General features: G+C 49.5%; 1 protein-coding gene across 5 annotated transcripts in view; it reads left to right on the top strand.

The window, feature by feature from the left end:
• Positions 1-2,967: 2,967 nt before the first annotated feature.
• Positions 2,968-26,813, top strand: part of AKAP1 (A-kinase anchoring protein 1) — a 36,168-nt gene continuing 12,322 nt past the window's right edge. For 2 of the 5 annotated variants that reach the window (XM_063656048.1, XM_063656046.1), the window contains exons 1-2: positions 13,858-14,615; positions 23,239-24,952. In XM_063656048.1, coding sequence (XP_063512118.1) covers positions 23,263-24,952 — 1,690 coding nt within the window. In that variant the 5' untranslated portion in view covers positions 13,858-14,615; positions 23,239-23,262. Of the gene's footprint in view, positions 3,017-3,564; positions 3,933-4,229; positions 4,395-13,857; positions 14,616-23,238; positions 24,953-26,813 lie in introns of those variants that run through there. The other 3 variants (XM_054460179.2, XM_063656047.1, XM_054460180.2) reach the window with 3 other exon arrangements.

Genomic DNA, 26,813 nt, shown 5'->3' with positions numbered 1-26,813 from the left:
TTTTTTTTTCCCGAGATGGAATCTTGCTCTGTCACCCAGGCTGGAGTGCAGTGATGCGATCTCTGCTCACTGCAACCTCTGACCCCCGGGTTGAAGTGATTCTCCTGCCTCAGCCTCCCGAGTAGCTGGGATTACAGGTGCACAACACGCCCGGCTAACTTTTGTATTTTTAGTAGAGACAGGATTTCACCATGTTGGCCAGGCTAGTCTTGAACTCCTGACCTCATGATCCACCGGCCTCAGCCTCCCAAAGTGCTGGGATTATAGGTGTGAGCCACCGTGCCCGGCCTAGCATTGTCTTTCTTTAATATATCTTTTTAAACATGATTTTCAAACCATATTTGTATTTCCCATTCAGACCATTCCTCTGAGCTCCAGACTTGCATATCCAACCTAATTACTATTTACACTTCGATGTCACAAAAACAATGGGTCAAAAATGAAACCAACACTTCTCTGCCCCCAGCTTTCTCCTTCTCAGGCAATTGCACCCCAGTTCACATTGTAACTCAAGCCAGAAGAATCATCATTCATTGTTCTTTTTTCTTTACCACCACCAACATGAGTAAGTCTGCTCCTCTTTCAAAATATATCTTAAGTCCAAAGCAGTGTCTTCATCCCCAGAGCCATAATCCTTAGCTCAAACTAGCATCATTTCTTACCTGAACCACGTCCAGCATCCTCTTTCACTACTCTCCCTGATTCGACACTGATCTCTCTCTAATCTGTTCTTCCCACAGCAGCTACAGCTTGCTTTTAAAAACAGAAATTATGTCACTCTCTACTTAACCCTCTTTAATAGCTTCCTATTCATTCACGAAACACATTTTTACTGAACACCCTCTATGTACCAGGCCCTCAAAAATCCCTGCCCTCATGAAATAAATGAAGTCTAGACAGGGGCAAGGGTTATGAAGGAAAGAAGGGGTGAGGGATGGGGAGTGTGTGTGTGTGTGTGTGTACAATTTGTGTGTGTGTGTGTGTGTGTGTACAATTTAAAACAGAGAGTCCAGGCCAGGCGTGGTGACTCACGTCTGTAGTCCCAGCACTTTGGGAGGCCGAGGCGGATGGATCACCTAAGGTTAGGAGTGTGAGACCAGCCTGATCAACATGGTGAAACCCTGTCTCTACTAAAAATACAAAAAAATTTAGCTGGGCATGGTGCCACATGCCGGTAGTGGGACTACTCTGGTGGCTGAGGGAGGAGAATCGCTTGAACCTGGTAGGTGGAGGTTGCAATGAGCTGAGATTGCACCACTGCACTCCAGCTTGGGTGACAGAGACTTCTCAAAAAATAAAAAATAAAATAAAACAGAGTCCAGGGAAGACTTCACTGAGTCTGAGTAGGTGACCTTTGAGCAAAGGACTTGAAAGAGGTGAAGACAGTGAGCTTTGCAGAATATTCCATGTGGAGGGAGGCCCTGAGGCAGAGTCATGACTGGCTTTGGGACTGAGCAGAATAGAATAAAATCCAAACTTCACTATTTACTATGGCAAATACTAAGTATTTACTAAGGCAGCCCAGGCCCCTATTCCCCCAAAAAACAAAGAAAAGAAACGATCCTCTTTATCTCCTTTCCTGACACCCCCTCCCTCAATACATACCATCCACACTGGTCTTCCAGTTTACCAGAAGTTGTTTCCTGCTTTTTCCTATGTCGTGCATCTGCTAGGAATACTCCTCCAACCCTTATGCCCGTATACAATTTGCAAGGCTGGTTCCTTCTCATCCAATAGGTCTCAGTTTAAATTACACTTTAGGCCTTTTCTGACCACAGGACCTAAAACATTTGGGCTCTTTTTGGCCGGGCGCGGTGGCTCACGCCTGTAATCCCAGCACTTTGGGAGGCCGAGGCAGACGGATCACGAGGTCAGGAGATCGAGACCATCCTAGCTAACACGGTGAAACCCGTCTCTATTAAAAATAGAAAAACTTAGCCGGGCGTGGTGGCGGGCGCCTGTAGTCCCAGCTACTCGGGAGGCTGAGGCAGGAGAATGGCGTGAACCTGGGAGGCAGAGCTTGCAGTCAGCCGAGATCATGCCACTGCACTCCAGCCTGGGCGACAGAGCAAGACTCCGTCTCAAAAAAAAAAAAAACAAAAAACAGGGCTCTTTTTCTTTCTTTCCTATGTCAGTTTCCTATTTGTTTCCTTCCTGACATCTATCACACCATGCAATTGGGATTCATATATATATGAATTTGACTTAAATCTCATTAGGTATAGTAAATGGCATCTGTCATTTAAACTTGCATTTGATCACTAGTGAAGATTAAGCATTTTCCCAAGTAATTGTTAGTTCTTAGCATGATTTACTTTCTATATTTTGGCCAAACAAATGTTCATTTAAAGTCACTTTGTTTTAAGGATGAGAGCAAGGCTGGACAGCCAAAATCCTACCCTCTCCATTTATTTTGGAGGAATTTATTTTCCCAAGTTCCTGGCAGAGAGAGTGACTCACCGTGACTATCTCTGCAAAAATCATTCCAAAACCCACACCAATTCAGAGAAAAGCGCTTCATTTCGATAACATCGACTTGTGAAAACGAGCAAGAAAGTTGCATTTGAGTGGTACCAGGTTTCACCATTATGCAGTTATCGAGCAATTATTAATGGCCAACCCAATTACACGCTACAAGGAAATGACGGTCACAGGGAAGCTCAAAGCCCCGAAGCGAGGGAAGCCCTGCTCCGCACCGGGCCCGTCTGCCTTTTCCAGGGCGCTCTCCGTCCCGAGGCAGGAGATGGCCTGGTTGACCCTTCGAGTCAAGGCGGCAAAACCGGTGCTGGGCTTGAGGGACACGGCATCAACGTTTCTCCGGGTGCTGTACCGTCCCGCCGGCCCCTCTCCCGGGTACAGGAGAGATGACGGCTCCTCTCGCGAGAGCGCGAGCAAGACCCGGCTCCGGGAGGCGGCGGGATGTCAGCTCAGCGCTTTAGACCGCGCCCCCTCTGGCGCAGCTGGGAGAGGCGCGGCGGAGGCACTGCCGGGAGCGGCCAGCGGCGCGCACGCGCAGGTGAGCGGGGCGGGCTCGGGAGCGCGGGGGCACGAGGGCGAGGGGCGGGGCCTGCGTCGCGCTGCGGGCACGCCGCCGCGCGTCTTCAGTATTTAATGTCTCTGTGTTCCACCCGCCTGGGCGAGCACGTGGGGGAGCTGCGGAAGCGCGGTGCTGCAGGCCCGGCCGCGGGGCACAGCCGGGGGCCGGCGGCGGCGCGCTGACTCCGCACCCCGCACCCCGACGGTCGCCGAGGAGCTGGTAGGTCGGGGGCGGCTGCGCCGGGGACCCCCTGCCGGAGACCCGAAGGCGGCGGGGTCGGGGCGATGGGGAGCCTGAGGTGCAGGTGCAGGGTGCGACGCACGCTCCAGGTACCCCGGGGGCGGGACGCTCCGGACGCAGAGGTGTCCTGGGGGCTCTCGGCCGCCGCGCGCTGTCAGGCAGGCCCATCTTTCCCTCCCTCGCCTGCGCCGCCTCTCGTCCTCCCCCGCCGGTTGTCTGCCCGCGGGCTCCTGACAGATCGCGTGTGCGCGGCTCTGGGCGGCGCTCTGCGGCCGCGCCGTCCTCCCCACGCGCGTCACTGTCCTCGGGGGCGGGGGGTGAGGGCGCGACGCCCGGGTCGCCTCTCTGCACCTCAACTTTACCGGAGCGCGCACACTCGCCTGCGAGGCTGACCCGAGCGCGTCCCACCCAAGGTCGCCCAGCCCCGCGGGCGTTTACTTTTCAAAGGTCGTGTGTACACAGTCTGAGCCGGAGCTGCCCCTTCACTTCTGGAGCCTCGCCCAACTTCTCACCCTCGGCTCGCCCGCCAGCGCAGCCCCTGGGAGTTCCGTGCGGCGAGCTAGGGGAACTGGGAAGATGGGCCGGGACATCGGCCGGTTGTGATCCAACCGTGTTTCGGGCTGAGGGACCGTTCGAACCGTGTTGGCGTCTGGAGGTCGGAGGCTCAGGGGCGTCTCGGGGGGATTTGCATTCGTAGCCTCTGCAGGCGTGTCCGGAGGGGCGGAGGCCGTCCAGCCTGGGATGTCTGCGGACCTCACGCCCGGGGGCGCCGAGGGTCACGTGTCCAGCCCCGCCTGCGGCCCAGGGCCCCGGGTCCGCGATCTGGAGGGACCGTGCCAGTTTCGGGGTTACGATGTGCTAGGAGAGGCAGTGGCTGGATGCCTCGAACGCGGGCTTTCTGGCGTTCAACTCTTTTGTGCCCTAGCTGAAGGTCTTCTTGTTTCCCTTCCAGGGAGGGATAGGAGAAGAAAGGTGCTGATCGTGGTAGGCGGTGCTGTGGCGACTCGGAACGGCATGGGAGCCCTGGGCGTTTCGGGATCTTCCTCTCCTGGGGGATGTCCTGGGTGGCGGCGCCTTCCTGCCGCCGTTAACACAAACCCGGTGGACTTCGCTCCAGGTGCGAGTCGAGGCCTCTCAAGCTGGGTAGGGTATATGCGCAGGGCAATTAGTGAGGTTAACCTGGGTATCTTTCCTCTACTGTAGTGCGCGTTACTTCGTGTTTAAATTTGTCTCCAGTGAAATCTAGGCTGCTGGACCTGGTGCAACAGTATCTGTTAGTTACTGATCAAGGAACACCGTTCACAAAAAGCTATTAATTCTGGCAACTAGTAGCCTTACATGCTCATGTAACTGCTAAGTCCTTCCCAAATTAGTACCTTTTTTTTTTTTTTAACTCTTTATTTAGAAAGCAAAGCTTGGACTCTTAGCACCACCCATCCACTTTGCTCTTAAAGGTACAGAACATCTTTGAAATGAAGAGGGCTGCCTGACTTGATCATTTATATGATTCCTCTGATCTTGGCATTGAAATGGTTCACCTGCTGATTATTTAAGACCCTGAGCACTGGAAGCAAGTGAAGTTATGTTTTGGGAGCCTTTTGACTTGCGTTGAACTTTTCTTCTTTAACCTCTAACTAGTTTTGTAGGTTCTGCATAATTCCTGGGTGTATTCTCTTTGAAATATGGCCCTAGGTTAGAGGAGGTCCTCTGGATCCTACAGGCATGCAAATCACTAAAGCTTGAGTCCATTACTGGATTAAATAGGCTCTGTCTTCATGCATGTTGTCAGATGATGGCTCAGAACTTGCAGGTAACAGATCCTAGCCAATGAGTGAGACAGGTCTAATGGATTTGCGTCTAGGTCTAGTTCCTTGTAGGAATATCTCTCCCATCTCCCAGTTGTTTCTAGGAAATGCATTCTCACTTGGCCACTGCAGGATGACAGTAGAGGTGTCTGTTGTAAGTGGCCTGCTCAGGTGCTGAAGTCGATATGTCTCCAGTGTAAGGTTGCTGAACATCAATATTTAAAAGCAATTTATCTTGCTACCTGGTAACCCAAATTATTCTTGAGCTTTGGACATAGGCTGGGTTGCAGCCATATTTTAGAGGAAGGTTGGTGTTAGCCTCTACAGTATTCCCTTTTCCTGTCCTAAAGACAAATGGAGATCATATTTGTGATACTGGGGACTGTGATAGGTGCTTAAGCATTGCTCTTCCCCTCTCCTCCCTAAACAATCCCTGAGACTGACTTTGTTTCTCTGGAATTACTTGAGTGACTCGAATTCTATTAAAAGCACCCCTCTCCTTAGCCTCTGACCCAGAAGCTTGTTTGGGAGGAAAAACGAATTGGTTTCCCTAAGCTTTGCTGGCTAGCCTCCTGCTCCCAGCCTCCTGTTCCGAGCCTGCAACATGACTTGATTGTGTGTGCATTTCAGGGCTTTGAAGAGCAGGCAGCTTGTAGCCAATGTACCCGGAGAGCTGGCCATAGAGTTCCCCTAGGCCACTCCTTCCTAATCTTACCTGTGAGTCTGAATGACTGGGCCTCTCTGTAGCTTGGTCTGTTTTCCTATTGTGGGGAAATCAGTTGTTTCAGGTATGAGTTAATACCTTCAGCTTGTCATTCTCAGGTGTTTTCTTCCACTATGGGGAGGTAGTAGATCCTGTGGGCATCTTGTCCCATTGAAATTCATATACTGTTTGAGAGTTGCTCATCTTTATGGTGGGGGGTGTATTTTAGTCCTAAATCTTGCTTCTTAGGGCAAGTTCTGTTTCTTCCATGTTCCTTCCTGGTGTAATACCTCAGGCAGTTTTCACTTTTATGATCATTTAACATTAAGTTCCCATCATATGTGGCATCTCACTGAAGGAACCTGCTGGCCTTGGTACCTGATTTTAAGCTTGGGCTGTGGAAAACATCATCAATGAGCGTGTTTGGAGTAGGACAGAGTCTGGCTGGAGAAACAGGTAGTGGGGGACCTGGGAGCTAAACTTGAGAGGATGCCTCTTTCTTGATAGTTACTGTGCTAGGTGAGTTATGAGCACACTAATCCTTTAATCCTCACACCTCTGAGTACAGTGAGGGTGAAGCTGGAGGTCATTCTGGATTGTTTCAGTGGCTGTCACACAAATTCAAATTGAGGGGTAGAAGAACTAGGAAGTGTGGGTGTGGAGTTAAAACTGGGTCCTCTGGATGGCTTTTGTGAGAAGAACCAAGGAATATTCTTAAATCCCTGGGCTTTTCTCCTAATCTTTCTGCTGCTTTCTAAGTAGATTGTTAACATTGTGTGTGTTATCATTCAGCATTCTGAGAACTAGCTTTCCAGCAATAAATAGCTTTCAAGGTGTCCTTTGCCTTAAGTTTTTCATTTTACTAAATGGTGCAGCCTTGTCCACGTTCTGTCCGGGTCTTCACCATCTGATTGTTTTTCCAGCTTGGTTTGATAGTTTGCAGCAGTCAGTGGTAAACGTGTTACCTGTTCTGTAATGGTGGCTGGCTGTGTTCACCGAGCCATGTGTCACTAAGGCCCAGTTGCATTTGGGAGCAAAGAAGGGCCCCGAGGTGAGTCCTGGAAGTAAAAGTATGTATAACCTAGGGCTGATGAGGCTTGTTTCACTGCTGGGCTTAGCTGACGAGAGCCTGGGACTTGCTGCAGCTCTCAGAGCTGAAACCTGGCTGTGATTCTAGGCAGGCTGGTTGGCCTTCCAGGTCTTGGTTTATTCAGTGGCTAAAGGAGGGTTGGTCAAAATTATCAGTATTCAGATTATGGTCCTAGGAGCCTTGGAGTTAGACCAAACGTGCCCAGGGGCCACTGGAGTGATGTGTTTGGGCTGGGGAGCACAGCTCAATGGGTAGTACATGTCAAAGACTTAAGGGGAGAAAAAACAACTCACTGTTCATCTCAAGTTCTTAGCTCTAAGGTGTGCTACTGTTCTAAATATTTTTTATTTTTAAAGATAGCTCTATTTGCCTAAATTTGTCCTGGGTGTAGGGAGTTTAGAGCTGCCTTGTCTATAGGGTAGCTGCTAGCTGTGTGACTAATTAAGCTTTTCAAAGTATTTTAAAAAAAATTTCTCAGTGACATTAGCCGCATTTCAGGTTCTCAGTGGCCTTGTGTAGCTAGTGGCTGCCGTCCTGGTCAGTACAGGTCAAGAACATTTTCCATAATCGAAGAAAGTTTTGTTGGACAGCGCTGGCCTAGAAAGTTTTTTTTTTCTCCAACTCTAAAAGCTTAATTGTCTCAACTTGTAAATCTCTAAAGCATAACATGTTTGAGCTTAGTCTTCCAGAGTCCATAAACCCAACAGCTTTGGTGACAAGTTATCTACTGGTTGTCTCTATGGCATACTACAGGTGAGTTCTAGTCTGCCAGTTGGGAGTGGACAATCAGTTTTGAAACAGTTTGAGTGAGGACCTTCAGAAAGGACCTGGGGATGGGAGCATGAAGCAAAGGTCCAGACGCTAAGCCCTTAGAAAGCCCTTTTGGTTTGAGAGCCTGTTTATTATCATAAAGATCCCTGCTGGTTTGTCCTTGGTCTCCAAATGTCAGATGTCAACATATTGTTACTTGGTCCTTCACCCACCTGATGACTTCCTACAGATCTCAGTGCGACCCTTCTCTTAAACCAGGTTGTGTTTTCATTCTGCTCTTTCCAGTCCACCTAAATGTTAGGGGCCATTCTTCACAGAAGGTGTTGGGGGAGAGTGGGGCCACAGCGCGGATGCTAACGTGTTCTGTTGTGGCAGGGGTGGGGGGTTCTTTGTTTCCAGATGCCCCCTCTTCTAGTCCTGGGTGTGCTTTGTTTGAACCCTGCTAGATTGACGTTTGGTATATATAATGTGAGACCTCTTTTCTTGGAGCCAGGCAGCATAAAGGACACTTATTGATGGGCACCTACTGGCATATTAGTGGCTTTTTTTTTTTCTAACTGTGTCATTTTTATTCTCTGTCAGCCCTTTGAGGTTAGTACAGTGATTAGTCTGTGGGTGAAGAAACAAGATCCGAGTAGAGTAAACTGGTCCCTGGACACAGCGAGGGCTGGACTGGCTTGGACCTGGGTTGGGACGTGCTCCCCACCTCCTCCTCTGCCCCCGCCGCCCCCCATGCTCATTGGTTGTTGCTTATTTACTGCCCCTTTATCACCACATCCTCATTCAGGAAACTAAACTGGGTTTTAGAAAGATTAAAATCATTTATCCCACATATGGAGTCTGACTATTAAGTGTTTTCAGCCTCGTTACAACTCTGTGAGGGAGATATTCTTATTCCATATTACAGGACATCTTCATTTTATGGGAAACTGAAGTACGGAATCCTACTCTTAACTCTCTTGTCTTTCCAAAGCCATATTTTATCATAAGAATTATGCAACCCTCAGGTGCTTTTGAAATGCACAAGTAATGACTATGAATAAAAAAAGCTGTGCCTGAGGGCTCAGGGAAACTGCTCTGAAGACTGAGCTGTTGAAAAAGACAATCCTGAAGTCACTAATTTCCTGACACCTGTCAGACCTCACTTGGAGATCACGAGACCATCTCCTGGCCCTCCAAAGGCTGTCACCCAGCAGTAGCTGGCCTCCTGATTAGAGGAGGCAGTAAGATCTGTTCAAGCACAGCCCCAGCCCCCATCCCTTCTCTGGCCTGGGCCTGGATGTGCCTTTGTGAGGTTGGGTCGATGACAGATCTTGATGACAGATCTGAAGGACAGTTCAGTCTTCTGTACACTCCTTCTTGCCCCTCCCAAGAAAAAGGAGCAGGAGTGATTCTCACTTTCCTGAACTGCCTTGGAGGGAGACCCACACTCAGCTGTGCCTTTAGCTGTCTCTGGGAGAAAAGGCTGTGCTGCAAATAACCTCCCTGCTTTGTCCTTTGGCTTTGGTGTGACTCACCTGGCCAAGCATGTGCTGGTGCTATTTTTAGCAGGTGGCATCCTTTAGGAGGGCCAAGTGCATGTGGCTGCAGTGTACGGGACAGGTCCTGGTGCCAAAGCTGCTGCTGTCTCTGCTGCCACCGCCTCGTCAGGAGGGAGAGGAGAATAAAGCCACCCTGGAAGCTGCCAAGGGGTGTGTGGAGGGGGTGGCTGCTTAAGAGGTCTCCAGGGCTGCCTTTTCTATTCTGGATCTGTGGCAGGGGCCCAGCCTGCCTCCTGGTGCAGGCAGGCATGTGACTGAGGCAGCCCAGGGAGCTGGGGAGCTAGGTGTCAGACTGCTGCCTGGGGAGTGAGGACCCTTTGTTGCCCCAGCAGCCAATTTCTCAGGAAACCACATAACTCCATTAAAAACATTATTTATTTATTTATTTAGAGACGAGGTCTTGCTTTGTCACCCAGGCTAGAGTACAGTGGCTCGATCATAGCTCACTGCTGCCTTGAATTCCTAGGTTCAAGGGATCCTCCTGCCTCAGCCTCCCAAGTACCCAGGACTATAGGTGCACATCATGAAGCCTGGCTAATTAAAAAAAAATTTTTTGTAGCAATGGGGTCTCATCACCTTGCCCAGACCGATCTCAAGACTCCTAGGCTCAAGTGATCATTCCATGTTGGTCTCCCAAAGTGCTGAGATTACAGGTGTGAGCTACCGTGCCTGGCCCCATAACTTCATTTTTATGTGAAGTTTCCCAGCCTAAGGGCCGGCCACTAAATGGACACTAAAAACTCTCTAATAGTGTGGATTGGTGGGCAGTCTGATTCCTCTGGCTTAAACCAAAATGCAAACATGAAAGGAGGCATGGCCATAGACCCCCAGTGAGAATTCTTTACTGTGATGCCACAGAAGCTGAAGAGGGATGAAAAAGCAGTTTGACCAGCAAGCTGGCTGGTTCCCTAGGCCACCCTTTCTTCTCTCCTTTTCAGTTCCTCCTTCCCTCTAACTTGGAGCTGCTAACTCCAGCCCATCTATCTGTTTCTGATTAAGAAAGCTTCAAGCCTTATAAGGCCCTCTGTTGCCTATGGTTTACGTTGGCTGGAGAGCAAGGTTGTTTTTTGCAAAGTCTGATTCAAAGAAGTGGCAAGGGCTTACGCAGGCTGTGTGTGTCCGCCTCCTGGGGCTGGACTGCCTTACTGGAACAGGTTCCTTTGACAGAGCCTGAAAGTGAGGAGGGCTTACTACCCCTTACCCTTAGCGGTGGCTCTGTAAGGCTAATGTGTGGTGTGGCCGCAGGGCTTCCTGGCAAGTGTATTCGCTGAGAACGTAAAGGTAAAAGCAAGCCCGTTTACCTACACAGTGTACCTGTCATGCCACCAGCCACAGAGGCGTCCCGTTTCAGGAATCAAGTCTGGAAGCAGCTTCTGCTTATTAATTAAGAACTAAAGCCCCTTGGCTCTTCAGGCACATCACTTTCCCCCCTGGAGAAAGTTTGGTGGACTGTATCCCTTGGGGTTCTTGCGAGTCCAGCTGGCCTTCCACACAGTGATGTTGGAGAGCCATGCTCTGACCTCATCTTCACCTCCCCTTTTGCTACCTCTTGAGTCAGCCAAGCCTGTTCCTGCCTTAGGACTTTGGCACATGTTCTTCCTGCCTGGAACTTTCTCCCCGCTGTCCTCCTGCCTCCCCCCAGATCTTGGCACAGTTCTCAAGTGTTCCAGTTCTGATGCCACCTCTTCCAAGAGGCATTCCCGCCTCATTCTGTCTGCAGCTTCCCCTATCAAGTGCTCCATCCAGCCTTTCTCATTTCAACCGCAGCACACAGAAAAGGACTAGGTGACCATTCCTCAACTCTCCCAGCTGGTGCCTTGCTACACGCACAGGGATATAGGTAATTCATCACATGCAAGGGCAGCCTTAGGGCTCAGTTCTCTCAATCAGTTGAGAGATGCTGCAGGTCTTTATATTTAAGTCACTGAATCTTTGCAGTATCTTATGTATAATTTGACTCTCTACCCTTCCTTCCACCTTTGCTTCCTGAGGGATCTCTTTCCCTTATGTGCCCGGTGAACTTGGCTCGCAGTGCGTGTTAAACTCTTTGTTAAATGACTGGCCCTGAGAGGTCCAGCCATCTGATGCTGGCTAGCCCTCAGTGCCTTGCTTCCCGAGGGGTCTAACCTGTCAATAAGCATGCTTTCTTTTTGATATTACTATTATGTCAGCTGGGCAGTTGGGGGTCTCTGAAGCAAAATTGGCATCAATTATTATAGGAAAATAAGGCCTTACAAGTTTATACACAGATGAGTTGACATTAATGCAAATTTAGGATGGTTAATAGGAAACATAAAGCTGTGTGGTAATAGAGCACACATTGCTACTTGTATGTAGCTTAATAATGTGTTTTCTGTCAAAACATTACTTGTAGAAAGGATTTGGCTTTTGACTGTGTACAAGGCTTGAAAGGACAGTCCTTTGCCCACTGCCCCCCACCCCCATTGCTTTCAATTCTTCCAGCTGTCCCCACCATTGTCAGTAGTATTATTTTCTTTCTTTTTAAGGATTATTATCTGATTTGTTTTTCTGCTGTGGGAGATAGGATTTAGCTCATTCCTATGCTTTTTTCTTCCCTCATCATCCCAGTGTAGAGATAGCCCAAGTTTTGGTCATGTTGCTATTCAGAATATACATTATTATAATATGAACCTTGTTTATGGCTGCAAGGCTTTTAGTTTCCCATATTTCTTATTTTCCTTCATTTTCTTCTTCTCCTCTCCTAGTTAATTTCCTTAGTTTCTTTTGCTTAATTTTCTTTCTCTCTCACCAGTTCCCTGACCACCTCGCAGCCTCCACTGTGGAACGCCTGTCATTGGGGGAAAGTGGCTCTCACTGTGGCTCCACATCAGGTACTCGCAACAGTTCCATGTTGCTCCTGGGCGCATCCCTTTTCCTTGGCTCTGCTTCCCCTTCAGCCCTGGAATTCCCTCTCCCCTTCTCTTGTCTCGTTTCTGGATCCAGTGCCCCTCCTTTCTTGGTTGATTTCCTTGTCTTGGGGGAGCCCATTGTTCAGTAGCTTGCTGAGAAGGTGTGCGTGGTTTGTGGCCCACAAGAAGCCAGCCGATCCATGCAGGGACAGGCACCTTTGAAGGCATGGATTGGGCCTTCAGTTGGGTGGCTGAAGTCAGCAGACAACTAGGCCCGTGGAGCCCTCCCGCCAGGCCAGGCCAGCAGAAGGTCTGGCTTCACTTTTTAGAGAAGTTATAAATGTGGGGATCTGGATTTGGGTACCAGGTAGTGGTGAAAATGGGTCCCCCCCCACTTTTTTTTTTTTTTTTTTTTAAAAGACAGATCTCACTGTCCCCCAGGCTGGAGTGCAGTGATGCCATCATAGCTCACTGCAGCCTTGATTTCCTGGGCTCAAGTGATCCTCCCACCTCAGCCTGCTTAGTAGCTGGGACAAGAGGCATGTACTACTATGTCCGACTAATTCTTTTAAATTTTTTTTTGTAGAGATGAGGTCTCACCACATTGCCCAGGCTAGTGTCGAACTCCTGGGCTCAAGTAATCTTCCAGCTTCCCAAACTGTTGGGATTACAGGTGTGAGCCATCATGCCTGGCTGAAGATGGGTCTTGAATGAAAGTCAATATATTGAATGGGGCATCCCAACTCTCCTTGGCTCCCATAATGCTGGCATTCAGGCTTATATCCTCTCATTCCTACCCCAAGATACTAGAACATTCTAGTCTGAGGACACTGGCACCCCATTTTCTGTTCCTCCTTCACACCTAACAGGGCACTTCCCTGTCCCATGGACAAAACTTTCAGTTGGTCAGTAGCAGAGAGTGGCAGTAACAAGCCCACTGGAGAAAAGGTCATTGCTTGTTTTTTGAGACAAAGTGTCACTCTGTTGCCCAGGCTGGAGTGCAGTGGTGCGATCTCGGCTCACTGCAACCTCTGCCTCCTAGGTTCAAGCAATTCTCCTACCTCAGCCTCTCGAGTAGTTGGGACTACAGGTGTGCGCCACTATGCCTGGGTAATTAAAAAAAAATTTTTTTTTTGTAGATACAAGGTCTCACTATATTGCCCAGGCTGGTCTTGAGCTCCTCGCCTCAAGCAATCCTCCCAAAGTGTTGGGGATTGCAGGCGTGAGCTACCGTGGTGGCCTGTTTGGGCTTTTTTTTTTTTTTCTTCTGCCCTCATCTCCACTACTCCCCACTCAGACCGAAAGTGCCTCCAGGGCAATGCCTTGCCTGATTAATTTGTGTCCCCCCATGCTTTTCCCTGTGAGTGCCAGTAATTATTTGTTGAATAGAAATTACCTTCTATGCTTTTATGTGATTTCTGCGGCAGTCGTAGTTCACTGTCTGCCATTAGGAAGATCAGGGTCTTACCTCTTTGGTTTTGCCCATGTGAGGTGCTGTGAAGGGTTTTTTGCTGCACGCCAACATCTTTTCTGATGTCTTTACTGACTTTTAAGTCAGATTGTTGTCAGATTGCCATTTCGTACCTTTTGGGCAGTTTTGTGTAACGTCTTCTGTGGTCATGGGCGGGAACTGCATGTACCCAGGAAGGCATTCCTGGCACCTGTGTTGTGACCATCTTTAGAAACCTGGTGGAATTCACTTGTAAAGCAAGATGGTTGTCAAGGCCAGAGGTGAGGGGCAAGGTGAGTGTGACATAGTCTTCAAAGTTTTAAAATCCACACCCTTACCCGCCAAATGAAGTGATTAGGAAGACCTTTGTAGGAGGTGCTGATGATTTTTCCTTCACGAAAAGAGGCATGTGACTTGGACCTGCCATTGATTTGGCCAGCAGAGCAGGAAGGAGACTGGGCAATTCACCCTTGGGTACTAAGTTTTCCAGAGCAGGAGTTAGTTTAACTTTTAGTTGGACTGGAGGAGCTCTTAATTTGAGGCCATGTCCAGAGATGGTATTTCTGGCTTTTGGCTTTTCTTACCTAGAGCTCCTGGTAGTGGATTCAGGGTTTCCATTTTGGCCGTAGAAGGCTTTGCCAAGCAGGTACTCAGACACTACCGGGTTAAGCCTCTGGCCTTCTGGCCTTCTGGCCTTCCTTCTGTGAATTGGGCTGGGAAAGTGTCCCGAGTTCCTAACAGCTGCTCTACATGGAAGGGCAGAAGCACCCCCAAAGTGTGCTGGTCTGGTGGTGCTGGCCCCCCTGGCTTCTCTGTGGGCCATCACAATGGAGGGTGGGGGACAATCCTGGACAGGACCTCATAGCCCCACTGTGAGCTAATTTGGGATCTCTAGGGTACCCACATGAAGTCATAGCTTACTGTGACTTACACAGGCCCCTGAGGATGAAGGTAACAGTCCTGTGAGCACTGAGGCTGGGCTGGGACCAACACCTGAGCCATGGCTCCAGCACTCTGATTCCTGGCCCGGCCATGCTGCTGAGGGTGCACAGCCCAGGCCTACCATCGCCCCCACCCTTGGTGGCAGAACCGAGCACTACCCAGCAAGGTAGGTGTTGGCAGCTGCAGCGTGTATGCAGCCCTCGTGTTCATTGGGGCCTTCTGGGAACACCCTTTAGAGCTGCATTGTCCAGTAGGTAGCTGCCAGCTGCAGGTGGAGCGTTCAAGTTAAATTAACCGAAAGTAGAATTCAGTGCCCTAGTCACACTGGTCACATTTCAAGTGCTCAGTAATCTCCCATGACTAAGTGGCTGCCAGTATTGGATAGCAGTCACTTGAGGGTCACCCAGACCTTTACCTCTTGTGACCTACTCTTCTTTACCATGTTGCAACTGCCGCGACTATGGCTTCTGTGGCAAAGGTCAAACTCTTTGTCTCGCCTGACCAGCACTTCAGCTCCTAGGATTTCTTCCTGTTTTACTCTGGGACTCACTGTTCCCTCCCATGCCCAAAGATATTAGAACCTCAATTTGTGTCCTGTCCCCCTCCCTACCCACCCATTGCAGCCTAAGGAAATCCTGGCCCTCTTTGAGAAAGCCTTCCTGGGCTCCCTTGCCCACTTCTCAGCTGCTTGTGGCGCAGGGGTGTGTGTGTGAATGAGTGAAAGAGATTGATTCTTCTATCAGAATTGTGTGCTTCTGGTGATCAGAATCTGCTGCTTGTAGCAACTTAAACGTATTTGAATGAATGAGCAAGATGAATGACTGTGACCTGATGAGGAAATAGGTAAATGCATCTGATACAAGCCAAGAGGCGCTTTTGGAATCTTGCGGAGAACTCCGAGTTTGTGATTTTCGTCCACCGAACTCCCATGGAAGGGAGTATGCCTCGGCCTGGCCACAGTCTGCTGGTATTCTCTGAATGCAGTGGCTCTGACTCCCTGCCCTTGGAAGACCCCCTTCAAGAGGAAGAGTCCCTCAGCAGGAACTTAATGAGCTGGGCACTCTGGAGGTGGAGTGTCTTGGGCAGGCTCCTTCCTATTGGTAGAACGCCTGGGGACAGCCTTCGTCAGTGTGAACACTGGAATAATGGAAGAAATTTTCAAATTCCAGTGTAAATGTTCATTCAGAACGCAAAGTAGACGTGGCTTCACTGACCAGGCCCAAGCCCAAATTGGGCTTGTTGGGCACTTGGCTCCTAAGCTGTTGTTTTTATGGTGGACTTTCCCATCAGTTACATGCGGCTCTTTTTGCAGTAACTGCAGCCAAATTGGCTTAGTCACTGGGACCAACACTCTTTGTACCATTGCCAGGGATTTGTTTTCTTATTTAGCAGAAGGCTGTAGCCTGCAGTTACCAGGTTTGTCAGCTGAGTTGAGAGTGAGGCCATTACTTTTCTGAGGGCTGTTCTGAGAAGCTGCAGGTACCTCCCTGGAGAAAGAAGAGATCCTTTGGAACCTGGAGTGAGCAGATGAATGCTGAGGCCTGTGGCTGTAGCACATGCCTAACTTCAGCTCTGTGTGACCACTTGGCAACTAGCCAGTATGCATCTATTCCCAGGCAAATGGACCTGCTAAAAATAAGCAGGCAGCTATTTAATTCCAACAGACTCAAAATGACAGAGTGTCCTCCCCACCAACCCTAGAGCAGGGCTCTGCAGCATCCTTCTGGGAGGCTTTTCTCTGACTGCAGATAGGTCTGCCCTTAGTCCTGGGCCCGGAGGAGGAGCCAGCCTTTGATTAGCTTGTGAGCAGGAAGGCTTTGGGGACTACTGTGATACCACTTAAATGTTGAGAAGTTCAGGTTTACGAAAACACCTCAGGGCAAAGAGAGCAACTCCGAAGAGTCTGGCCCAGTGCAGGAAGGAAGATGTCAGAAGAGCCTTGTAAGGCCGAGGGGGTATGTGTATGTATGAGAAGGTGGCACTACCTGGGCATTCAGGAAAGGCTGATGCATTTTATACCACCTCTTGTAGGCCTGTCGGACCACGTAAATTGGGCAAAATGGCATCTTACCAATTCCTAAGAAGTGTATTTGACTGAGGTGAGAGTGGCTCAGGGCTGAGGGAGTGAGGAGCTAGCTGATTTTTTTTTTTTTTTTTTTTGAGACGGAGTCTCGCTCCATTGCCCAGGCTGGACTGCAGTGGTGCGATCTCAGCTCACTGCAAGCTCCGGCTCCCAGGTTCATGCCATTCTCCTGCCTCAGCCTCCAGAGTAGCTGGGACTACAGGTGCCCACCACCAAGCCCGGCTAATTTTTTTTGTATTTTTAGTAGAGACGGGGTTTCACTGTATTAGCCAGGATGGTCTTGATCTCCTGATCTCATGATCCGCCCGCCTTGGCCTCCCAAAGTGCTGGGATTACAGGCATGAGCCACCGCACCTAGCCTAGCTGATTTCTTGACTAGTGTGAAGTGGGGACTGGTGGAGGGGCATCTGTGAGGTGTCTCCTGGCAATGGGCGCCCTTAGTGAGACCCAGCCAAGGCCTGCTGATCCCAGGGTCTCTTGGCTCTGTTCTTGTTGGAAGATGGTTCACATCTCTAAGCACAATTCCCTGGTAGCAAGGTAAAAAAACACATCTTCCACTCTGCTCTTTGGGGATCTGGTAATCTCTGTTCTCAAGTGCTGGTGGAACGCTTCAAGCCAGGTAGTTCCTGTTCCTGGAAGCAATGGTGTGAGAAGGGCTTTATCTTGAGCCACTCACTGCATAGAAGCAGTGACACCTGGTTCCTGATTGCTCAGCCTTGGGTCTCTGGCTCTAGTCCAGAGTGCGGGGTGAAGGCTGGGGAGTGATGGGCACTGGGAATTTAGGTGGGACATCCTGGATTCTGTGGGTTGGGTGAAATGGGTAGCAGTATTCAGTGCCTTCTAGGAGGCCTTCCCTGGCTTGGAAATGTTGTAGAAACCATGTTTCCCAGGCAGTAATTCTTCAGTAGCTCCAGTGACTATAGGGGTGACTCTAGAGGTGGTCTGGGGGCCTAGAGCCTCAGTCTCTGGGGAATAAGCTGGGCTGGGAGGGCTAGTGGTGGTGTCCCGGTAAGCTACAGAGCAGCAGGCAGAGATGGGTGTTGTGGCCCGCAGTGGTGATTCTGTGCATTCTGTCTGAGGACTGAGAACAGGGCAGGTGAAGTGCAGGGAGCCTAGTGACAGAAGGCGCTGGGGACTGGCTATGGGTGGCCCAGGGTAAAGGACCAAAGCCAGGGCAGAGGTGCGTGCTTTGAGTGTTGGGTCTCTACCTCACTGTAGTATAGCCCCCTTATGGGTTCTTGGGAGGCTGGGTGTGGTAGTGTGGTGTGGGACCAGCAACTAACTGCTGGAGACAAGCAGGACCCCTTGGGATCAACTTTTAGCTCTAAAGGGGTGGGGCTTCTCCCAGCCATCTTGAGAGGTGGTTTGTGTTTTGAGCAGACAGCCAATTAGAGTCTGCGGCCTTGGGCCCTTGATATGTAAAATAAGGAGAACTGGCCCCCGGTGGGGTAGCTGTTAGGATTGTTTTTCTTCCTCTCTACCCCATCCCATTTAATCTTTTTCCTAAGATCAGATAATTACTATGGGAGTCACAGCTATAAATCTGGGTGAAATGGGATTGCCTAGTTAATAAGGAATCACAATCTAAATTTACTGACCTGGCCAGGCGCAGTAGCTCACGCCTATAATCCCAGCAGTTTTTGAGGCCGAGATGGGTGGGATCACTTGAGGTCAGGAGTTTGAGACCAGCCTGGCCAACATGGTATGAAACTCCATCTCTGCTTAAAAAAAAAAAAAGAAAAACACATGGTGGTGTGTGCCTGTGATCCCAGCTACTTGGGAGGCTGAGGTGGGAGAATCACTTGAACCTAGTAGGCAGAGGTTGCTGTAAGCCGAGATCGTGCCCACTGCACTCCAGCTTGGGTGACAGAGCAAGACTCTGTCTTAAATAAATAAAGACGTAAACAAACAAACAAACTGACCAGATGAAAACCCGGGTTTAGACTCCGTTCCTCTTCCTGCTGGCATGTGCCTTGTTGGGTAGGATTTGATCTCCTGACAGCAGGCCATGGGCACACTCCCCTATCCGTTGCAGCCTTTCCTCATAGCCACTTTCCCGTCTCAAACTGTACTTACTCTTTTTTTTTAATTATTTTTTCCAGCCAGATCAACATGGAGAAACCCTGTCTCTACTAAAAATACAAAATTAGCTGGGCGTGGTGGCGCATGCCTGTAACGTCAGGTACTCAGGAGGCTGAGGCATAAGAATTGCTTGAACCCAGGAGGCGGAGGTTGCGGTGAGCCGAGATCACGCCATTGCACTCCAGCCTGGGCAACGAGAGCAAAAAATAAAATAAAATAAAATAATTTTTATTGGGCAGCCCCCAAACCAGAATAGGTTTAGGGAGACTTCCCTGTCTTTACTCTTTTATTTGAAAGACAATTGAACACAAAGCAAATACAAGGCAAATCTCCCATCATTACCACTTTTTTAGGTGTGGGCAGGTTGTTAGAGAACAGTGATTCTCTCTTTTTTCCCCCCAGGATGGGGTCTCACTCTGTTGCAGGTGCAGTGGCACGATCTCAGCTCACTGCAACCTCCACCTCCCTGCCTCAGCCTCTGGAGCAGCTGGAACTATACCACCTGGCTAATTTTTTTTTTTTTTTTTAGAGACAGGGTTTCACATGTTGCCCAGGCTGGTCTCAAACTCCTGGCCTCAAGCGATTTGCCGCCGCCTCCACCACCCCCAACCCCAGCCTCCCAAAGTGCTGGGATTTTGGGTATGAGCCACCACACGTGGCCTCAGAACAGTGATTCTCAAACTTGACTGCACATTGTAATCACCTTGGTTTAAAAAAAAACCCTGCTGCTGGGGTCTCACTCTAAGATTCTGATTTAATAGGGCTGGTGCTGCCTTGGCCTTGGGCTTTTAAAAGCTTACCAGATGATGCTAATGTGAAGTCAAGTTGGAGAACCGTTGTGAAAGAAATTAAAAATCTCTCCTCCCAAAAGGAGGAAGTAAGACTCTATCTGTAGGTAAGAAATCCCAAGGAAATCTACTAAATGGTTAGAATTAGTGAGTTCAGCAAGTTTGCAGGATACAAGATCAGTGTGCAGAAACTTCCCCTCTCCTACAACTGAATGGCTTGTTGTGTGTCCTTCCCAGTTTTTCCATGGGATTATGTGAACATAGACATTCCATACACATGGTGGTCTGTACCTTTTTGTTTTACATATCCAGGTGATGTTTTCCATATTGGCACATGAGATCAACTTCTTTCTGTAACATCGGTATGTCCATGGATTCCATAATCTACCTAGCAGTGATTCCCCTGAAATGTTTGTTAATCCCAATTTTGTTTCAAATGATGCCTCAGCCTATGCAGAGGTACGTGGGCTAAAAACATTTTGAAACAAAAATTTTTAAGGGACTAGTCTCGCTATGTTGCCCAGGCTGGTGGCAACTCCTAGACTTCAGTGATCCTCCTGTCTCTGCCTCTTTAAGTAGCTGGGATCACAGGCACTTGGCTTTGTGGATTTTTCTTTGTTGTAGGTTTGTTTTTGTTTTTTTAATTTAAAGATGCCAAGTGTGGGATTTCAGAGTTGTAGGATGTGGTTATGAGCTTTTAAGAGCTATCATAAGGCTCTCCGGAAAGGTAGTACAGACTTCCCGTTTTCTTGGCTCATATAGCGCCTCTTCCCCACAGTTCTAGAATAACGGGTTCCAGATTTAATGTGGAAGAGAATTTAGGTACCCATCCCTTGGCTGTATGCCTTGAGCTTTTTTTTTTTTTTTTTTTTTTGAGTCTCGCTCTGTCACCCAGACTGGAGTGCAGTGGTGCTATCTTGGCTCACTGCAACCTCTGCCTTCCAGGTTCAAGTGATTGTCCTGCTCAGCCTCCCGAGTAGCTGGGATTACAGGCTCCCACCACAATGCCCGGCTCTCTCTCTCTTTTTTTTTTTTTTTTTGTATTTTTAGTAGAAACAGGGTTTAACATGTTAACCAGGATGGTCTTTGGATCTCCTGACCTCGTGATCCACCCGCCTCAGCCTCTGAAAGTGCTAGGATTATAGGCGTGAGCCACCACACCCAGCTTCCTTGAGCTATTTTAACCTTTAAGATAGTAATACATTTGGCTGGGCGCCATGGCCTGTCATCCCAGCACTTTGGGAGGCCGGCTGGTGGATCACCTGAGGTCTGGAGTTCCAGCCTAGCCAACATGGCGAAACCCCGTCTCTACCAAAAATACAAAAATTAGCAAAGTGTGGTGGTGGGCGCCTGTAGACCCAGCTACTCTGGAGGCTGAGGCAGGAGAATTGCATGAACCTGGAGGCAGAGGTTGTAATGAGCCGAGATCACACCACTGCACTCCAGCCTGGACGACAGCAAGATAAAAGGAAAACAATCTAGCAAGGTTCTGTGTTTGAATGTGAAGCAAAACGGTAGCACTAAATTTCCTCCCAGAGGAATTGATGTAAAGCCTTAGCCCTGGCCACTGCCTAGCCCTGCATTGTGCTTCAAATGCTATCATTGGTGCTGCTTCAAATATCAGCAAGAAAGTTTATCTTTAAAGATATAGGGACTTTCAAATGGAGGTGACCTTCTCACTACCACTGCCCCCACTTCATCACTTTAGGGGCAGAACACACCTCTTAGCATTCCTTCACAAACTGTAAGGTCCTTCTCAATCCCCTAGGGGTCTTGTTAAAATGCAGGTCTGAGGTGAGGCTGGGATACTGCGTTTCTAGCAAGGTCCTAGGCAATATTCAAGACTTCTGGTACATGGATCGCACGTTCAGAAGCAGAGTCCTAGAGTAGTGGTTCCCAGCCTTGGCTGGAAAGTAGAACCTCTCAGGGAACTTTAAAAAGTACTGATGTTCTGGCTCTGCCAGAAAACAATGTAAGTCAAACCAATATGAGTTGTTAAAACATGTACATTTGTTATCTCTAAAAGAAAACAAACCCAAATAAGGTGTAATTCAGCTTGTCAGTTCAAGGATTTTTGATTTTAAAAAGACATTACTTGGGCAGAGAGATTTAAAGTTTGCTGGCATAGGAAGCATTGAATGTAAGTGTTCTAGAATAAGCCCGTCATATACCTTTAATGAGTGTTAACTCTGCTTTGCAAAGAACTTTCTATATCTCAGCTAATCCTTATACCAACCGTCCATTAAGAGATGTGTCCCCGTCTTACAGATGAGGAAAAATTGAGTTTTCTATCCCCTTTACATGTCTGTTGCCTTCTTCTAGGCCCTTACCATTCCTCCTTGCTTAGACCTAACAGACTTAGGTTTCTAGGTTCCTTCTGCTCGATATACTTCACTTTTCTTTTTTGAGATGGAGTCTTGATCTCGGCTCACTGCAACCTCCACCCCCCGGGTTCAAGCAATTCTCCTGCCTCAGCCTCCTGAGTAGCTGGGATTACAGGTGCCTGCCACCATGCCCAGCTAATTTTTGTATTTTTAGTAGAGACAGGGTTTCACTGTGTTGCCCAGGCTAGTCTCGAACTTCTGACCTTAGGTGATCTGCCCAGCTCTGCCTCCAAAAGTGCTGGGATTTCAGGCTTCAGGCATGAGCCACTGCACCCACCCTCGATGCACTTTTCATCCTGTTCCCAGAATTGCCTTCTAGAAACAATTTGGTGTGTGTGCCTTGCAGACCTATGTTGGTTCTCTGTTGTCTGCAGGATAAAGTCCAGACTACGCAGTGGGGCCCTAGGACACCCTCACTGACCTCACGATGGTACAGATGCTTCTCAGCTTACAGTGGAGTTACATCCTGGTAGACCCATTATAAGCTGAAAATAGCGTAAATCGAAAATAAATACATCTAATGCACCTAACCTACTGAACACCATAGTTTAGCCTAGCCTACTTTACATGAGCTGAGAACACTCACAGTAGTCTACAGTTGGGCAAAATCACCTAGCAACACGGTCCACTCTGGAGTGCCCGTTTTTCACCCTTGTGATAGAGTGGATGACTGGGAGCTAGCATTGCGAGAGAGTAGCGCATCACCTATCGCTAGTCCAGGAAAAGATCAGAATCCAAAATTGGAAGTGTAGTTTCCACTGAATGGGTATTGTTTTCACACCATTGTAAAGTTGAAAAATTCTCAGTTGAGCCTTGGAAGATCAGGGAACGCCTGTACTTGAATCTTCCAAGTCTGACCTGGACCTTCAGGCTGCAGTTTGCTGTGTTGGTCCCTCACCCTGGAGCATCTCCTTAGCCATTTGGAATTTTATTCCTCCTTCATTCTCACCATCTCTAATCGCTGAGTAACAAAGTTCCATTTCATTGACTCATGATTTTATGGGTAGATGTGAGGGACCCATGTACATGTGGATTCCATGGGGGTTTGAAATGCTCCGATGCCACTTGATAGATAAGAACGTTCTGTGAGTTGAGAGAAGTGAGCCGCACTGAGCAGAGCTAGCCCCTTTGGGGAACGTAGGGAGAATCTGGCATCATGAAGTGATGAAGGGAGGGATTTGGGTTAAAGAATAGAATGCTCGGTTTGTTTCAAGAGGGTGCGTGAGTTGGGGAGCATGGAGGGGAAGATGGCTCTTCCTGGCCACTGACCCCCAGTGGATCACACAGAGGGTGGACTGGTACGAGCTGAGAGGTGTGCTCCTCTTAGAGGGCAGGGAAGGCGGAGGAGAGGGCTCCGGCCCTACCCTGTTGACTGTCTTGCATGTGCGGTTGCCAGTATCCTCCTACCTGGCTCTGTAACATCCCTCCTCCTCGCTCTCCTGCTCTCCCCAGGTGTAATTACTTCAAGCCTCCAGGATGGCAATCCAGTTCCGTTCGCTCTTCCCCTTGGCATTGCCTGGGATGCTGGCGCTCCTCAGCTGGTGGTGGTTTTTCTCTCGTAAAAAAGGCCATGTCAGCAGCCATGATGAGCAGGTGGAGGCTGGTGCTGTGCAGCTGAGGGCTGACCCTGCCATCAAGGAACCTCTCCCTATGGAAGACGTCTGTCCCGAAGTAGTGTCCACACCCCCCAGTGTCACAGAGCCACCAGAAAAGGAACTGTCCACCGTGAGCAAGCTGCCTGCAGAGCCCCCAGCATTGCTCCGGACACACCCACCTTGCCGAAGATCAGAGTCCTCGGGCATTCTTCCTAACACCACAGACATGAGATCGCGACCAGGAACACGCAGAGACAACAGTACAAAGCTGGAGCTAGCCCTGACAGGTGGTGAAGCCAAATCGATTCCTCTAGAGTGCCCCCTTTCATCTCCAAAGGGTGTACTATTCCCCAACAAATCAGCTGAGGTGTGTAAGCAAGATTCCCCGTTCAGCAGGGTGCCAGGGAGGGTCCAGCCAGGCTACCCCGCAGTCCCTGCAGAGAAGCGTAGCTCTGGGGAGAGGGCAAGAGAGACAGGTGGGGCCGAAGGGACCGGTGATGCTGTGTTGGGGAGAAAGGTGGTTGAAGAAGCTCTATTGTCTCAGGAGCATGTCTTGGAATTGGAGAACAGCAAGGGCCCTAGCCTGGCCTCTTTAGAGGGGGAAGAAGATAAGGGGAAGAGCAGCTCATCCCAGGTGGTGGGGCCGGTGCAGGAGGAAGAGTATGTAGCAGAGAAGTTGCCAAGTAGGTTCATCGAGTCGGCTCACACAGAGCTGGCAAAGGACGATGCGGCGCCAGCACCCCCAGTCACAGACACCAAAGCCCAGGACAGAGGTGTTGAGGGAGAACTGGGCAATGAGGAGAGCTTGGATAGAAATGAGGAGGGCTTGGATAGAAATGAGGAGGGCTTGGATAGAAATGAGGAGGGCTTGGATAGAAATGAGGAGATTGAGCAGGCTGCCTTCCAGATAATCTCCCAAGTGATCTCAGAAGCAACCGAACAGGTGCTGGCCACCACGGTGGGCAAGGTTGCAGGTCGTGTGTATCAGGCCAGTCAGCTCCAAGGGCAGAAGGAAGAGAGCTGTGTCCCAGTTCACCAGAAAACTGTCTTGGGCCCAGACACTGCAGAGCCTGCCCCAGTAGAGGCAGCTGCTGCCCCGCCGGATGCTGCCCTCCCATTGCCAGGCCTACCAGCAGAGGGCTCACCACCACCAAAGACCTACGTGAGCTGCCTGAACAGCCCTCTGTCCAGCCCCACCAAGGACAGTAAGCCAAAGATCTCTGCACACCACATCTCCCTGGCCCCCTGCCTGGCACCGACCACCCCAAGTGAAGAGTCGCCAGACCGGGCAGGCATCCTGGTGGAAGATGCCACCTGTGCCACCTGCATGTCAGACAGCAGCCAAAGTGTCCCTTTGGTGGCTTCCCCAGGACACTGCTCAGATTCTTTCAGCACTTCAGGGCTTGAAGACTCTTGCACAGAGACCAGCTCAAGCCCCAGGGACAAGGCCATCACCCCGCCACTGCCAGAAAGTACTGTGCCCTTCAGCAATGGGGTGCTGAAGGGGGAGTTGTCAGACTTGGGGGCTGAGGATGGATGGACCATGGATGCGGAAGCAGATCATTCAGGAGGTAGGAGGGTCTTGGGTTCATTTAGAGGATGGGGCGCTCCCAGTATTCCTTGGAGAAAGGCTGCCAGTCTGCCTCTCCCTTCTGCTACTTGTGCAGCCAAGTCATGGTGCTCTTCAGCTCTTTATCGCAACCTGCAGAGAGCTGGACACAGCGTAGAGCTGGTGGGTAACTGAGGAGTTAGATTGCCCTGAAACCACAAGTCATGGGAGCTGTAACTTGGTTCCTCAACCGGTGACCTTCCCCAGTGAGCCCTTCCCAAGGAACTAGCGCCAAGTTGGGCTCGCTGATTAACATTAATGTGCCTCTTTTTCTTTGTTTAAAAAAATTATTATTATTTTGGTGCAGATGGAGTCTTCCTTTGTTGCCCAGGCTGGTCTTGCACTCCTGGGCTCAAGTGATCCTTCCGCCCTTGGCCTCCCAGAGTGCTGGGATTATAGGTGTGAGCCACCATGCCCAGCCCATTTTTCTTCTTTTTTAAACACTAACCTCTTTGTGTGTGCGTGTGTGTGTGTGTGTTTTAATGGAGAGGCCTCCTTAGCTTTATTTCCCTTGAGTGCCAGGTATGGGTGTGAGTGTTTTGAATGGTTTTTATTTCCTTTTAATCATGTGCTTGTTCCCATGTCTTCACCTGCTTTCCTTCTCCAGAAGCTCTTACAGGGTAAGTGCCCAAAGAACGGCCACAGCTTTGAATACTTGTGGGAGGCTTGAGCTTCCTGAGTTGTCGCTGTCACCTTTGCAGAAAGCCTCAGCCATTTTCTTTCTGTGCAGTTGCAGCTCCACCCCCGGGAAAGCGGGGCACTTTGATAACGAGGTGTCCTGGGTTTTTCGAGTGCTGACCCCAACGTAGACAGTTCAGACCGCTAACTTACAGGTCAGCAGCTCCTGACCCTGCTTCTGCAGCCACCCTGGGGTGTTTTCATTTATCTCATGGAGAGAGGCCACGAATATCCCGAGTGGCTCTCTGACTTGTTTGTCCTGGAGCCATTCCCTCCCATTTCAGCTCCAGGAAGGTTGGGAATCTTTATTGGGAATTTTACCACTTTCAGCAGCATCTCGTTTGTGCCACACACTACATTTTGTTACCTCCAAGATGCTGTTAAGACACTACTATTTTTATATACCTTGGAAAGAAAAAAGTGCTGCCAGTCATGATTATAGAAGGCAAGATACTATATGATGCATCCTAATCTCGGGATGTTTAAATATTTCTTAAAATACTGCATCTTAAAATGGGTGATTTTTATTTTATTTGTTTTTTAAGAATAAAGGAGTTTCCCTTTGCTTACTGCCCCTCAGCTGAATTAACAAGCCCCACAGCCTTGTCTGCCAACTCCAGATGGATAGTAGTAGCTACTCAGACCTGTTGAAGTCTTCTGAGTTTAGGCTTGAACCTAAGCCGTGGTGATGGGCAGGGAGGTTTAGGGATGGCACGTGGAAATGAAGTAATACTGTCCACGAGCATGTGGTGGGTGCCAAGCACCAGGTTAGTGCCTCGCATGTACCCTCATGTCAGCCCTGCTTTGTGTGTGAGGAAGTTGAAGCTGAGAGGGGACCAGGGACCACCCCACTGAGGGAACTGGAAGCTGGCCTTTGAGTGCAGCCTGCTAGAGTCCTGGTGTGGTTCTGAGCCACTGCTGGGAGCCATCGGGATGGCAGGTATTAGCTAGTCCCATTCTGTGAGACAGAGGCTGGACGCTGTGAGTGAGCAGAGCTCCCTGCCCCCTCCCCCAACCCCTGTCAGCCTGTTATGCTTCCAGCAGGCTAGCCAAGCAGTCTTCCCCCAGAAGGGGTACTTTTCCCTGCATGAATCCTGTTCCAAGCGCCTAGTGTTAAGGGGGGAAGTCACTTTGAAGGTGATTCT

The sequence above is a fragment of the Pongo pygmaeus genome, chromosome 19, assembly GCF_028885625.2.
Source record: "Pongo pygmaeus isolate AG05252 chromosome 19, NHGRI_mPonPyg2-v2.0_pri, whole genome shotgun sequence".
NCBI lineage: Eukaryota > Metazoa > Chordata > Mammalia > Primates > Hominidae > Pongo > Pongo pygmaeus.
Note: the sequence above shows the minus strand (reverse complement) of the source record. Positions and strands in the feature narration are given on the sequence as shown.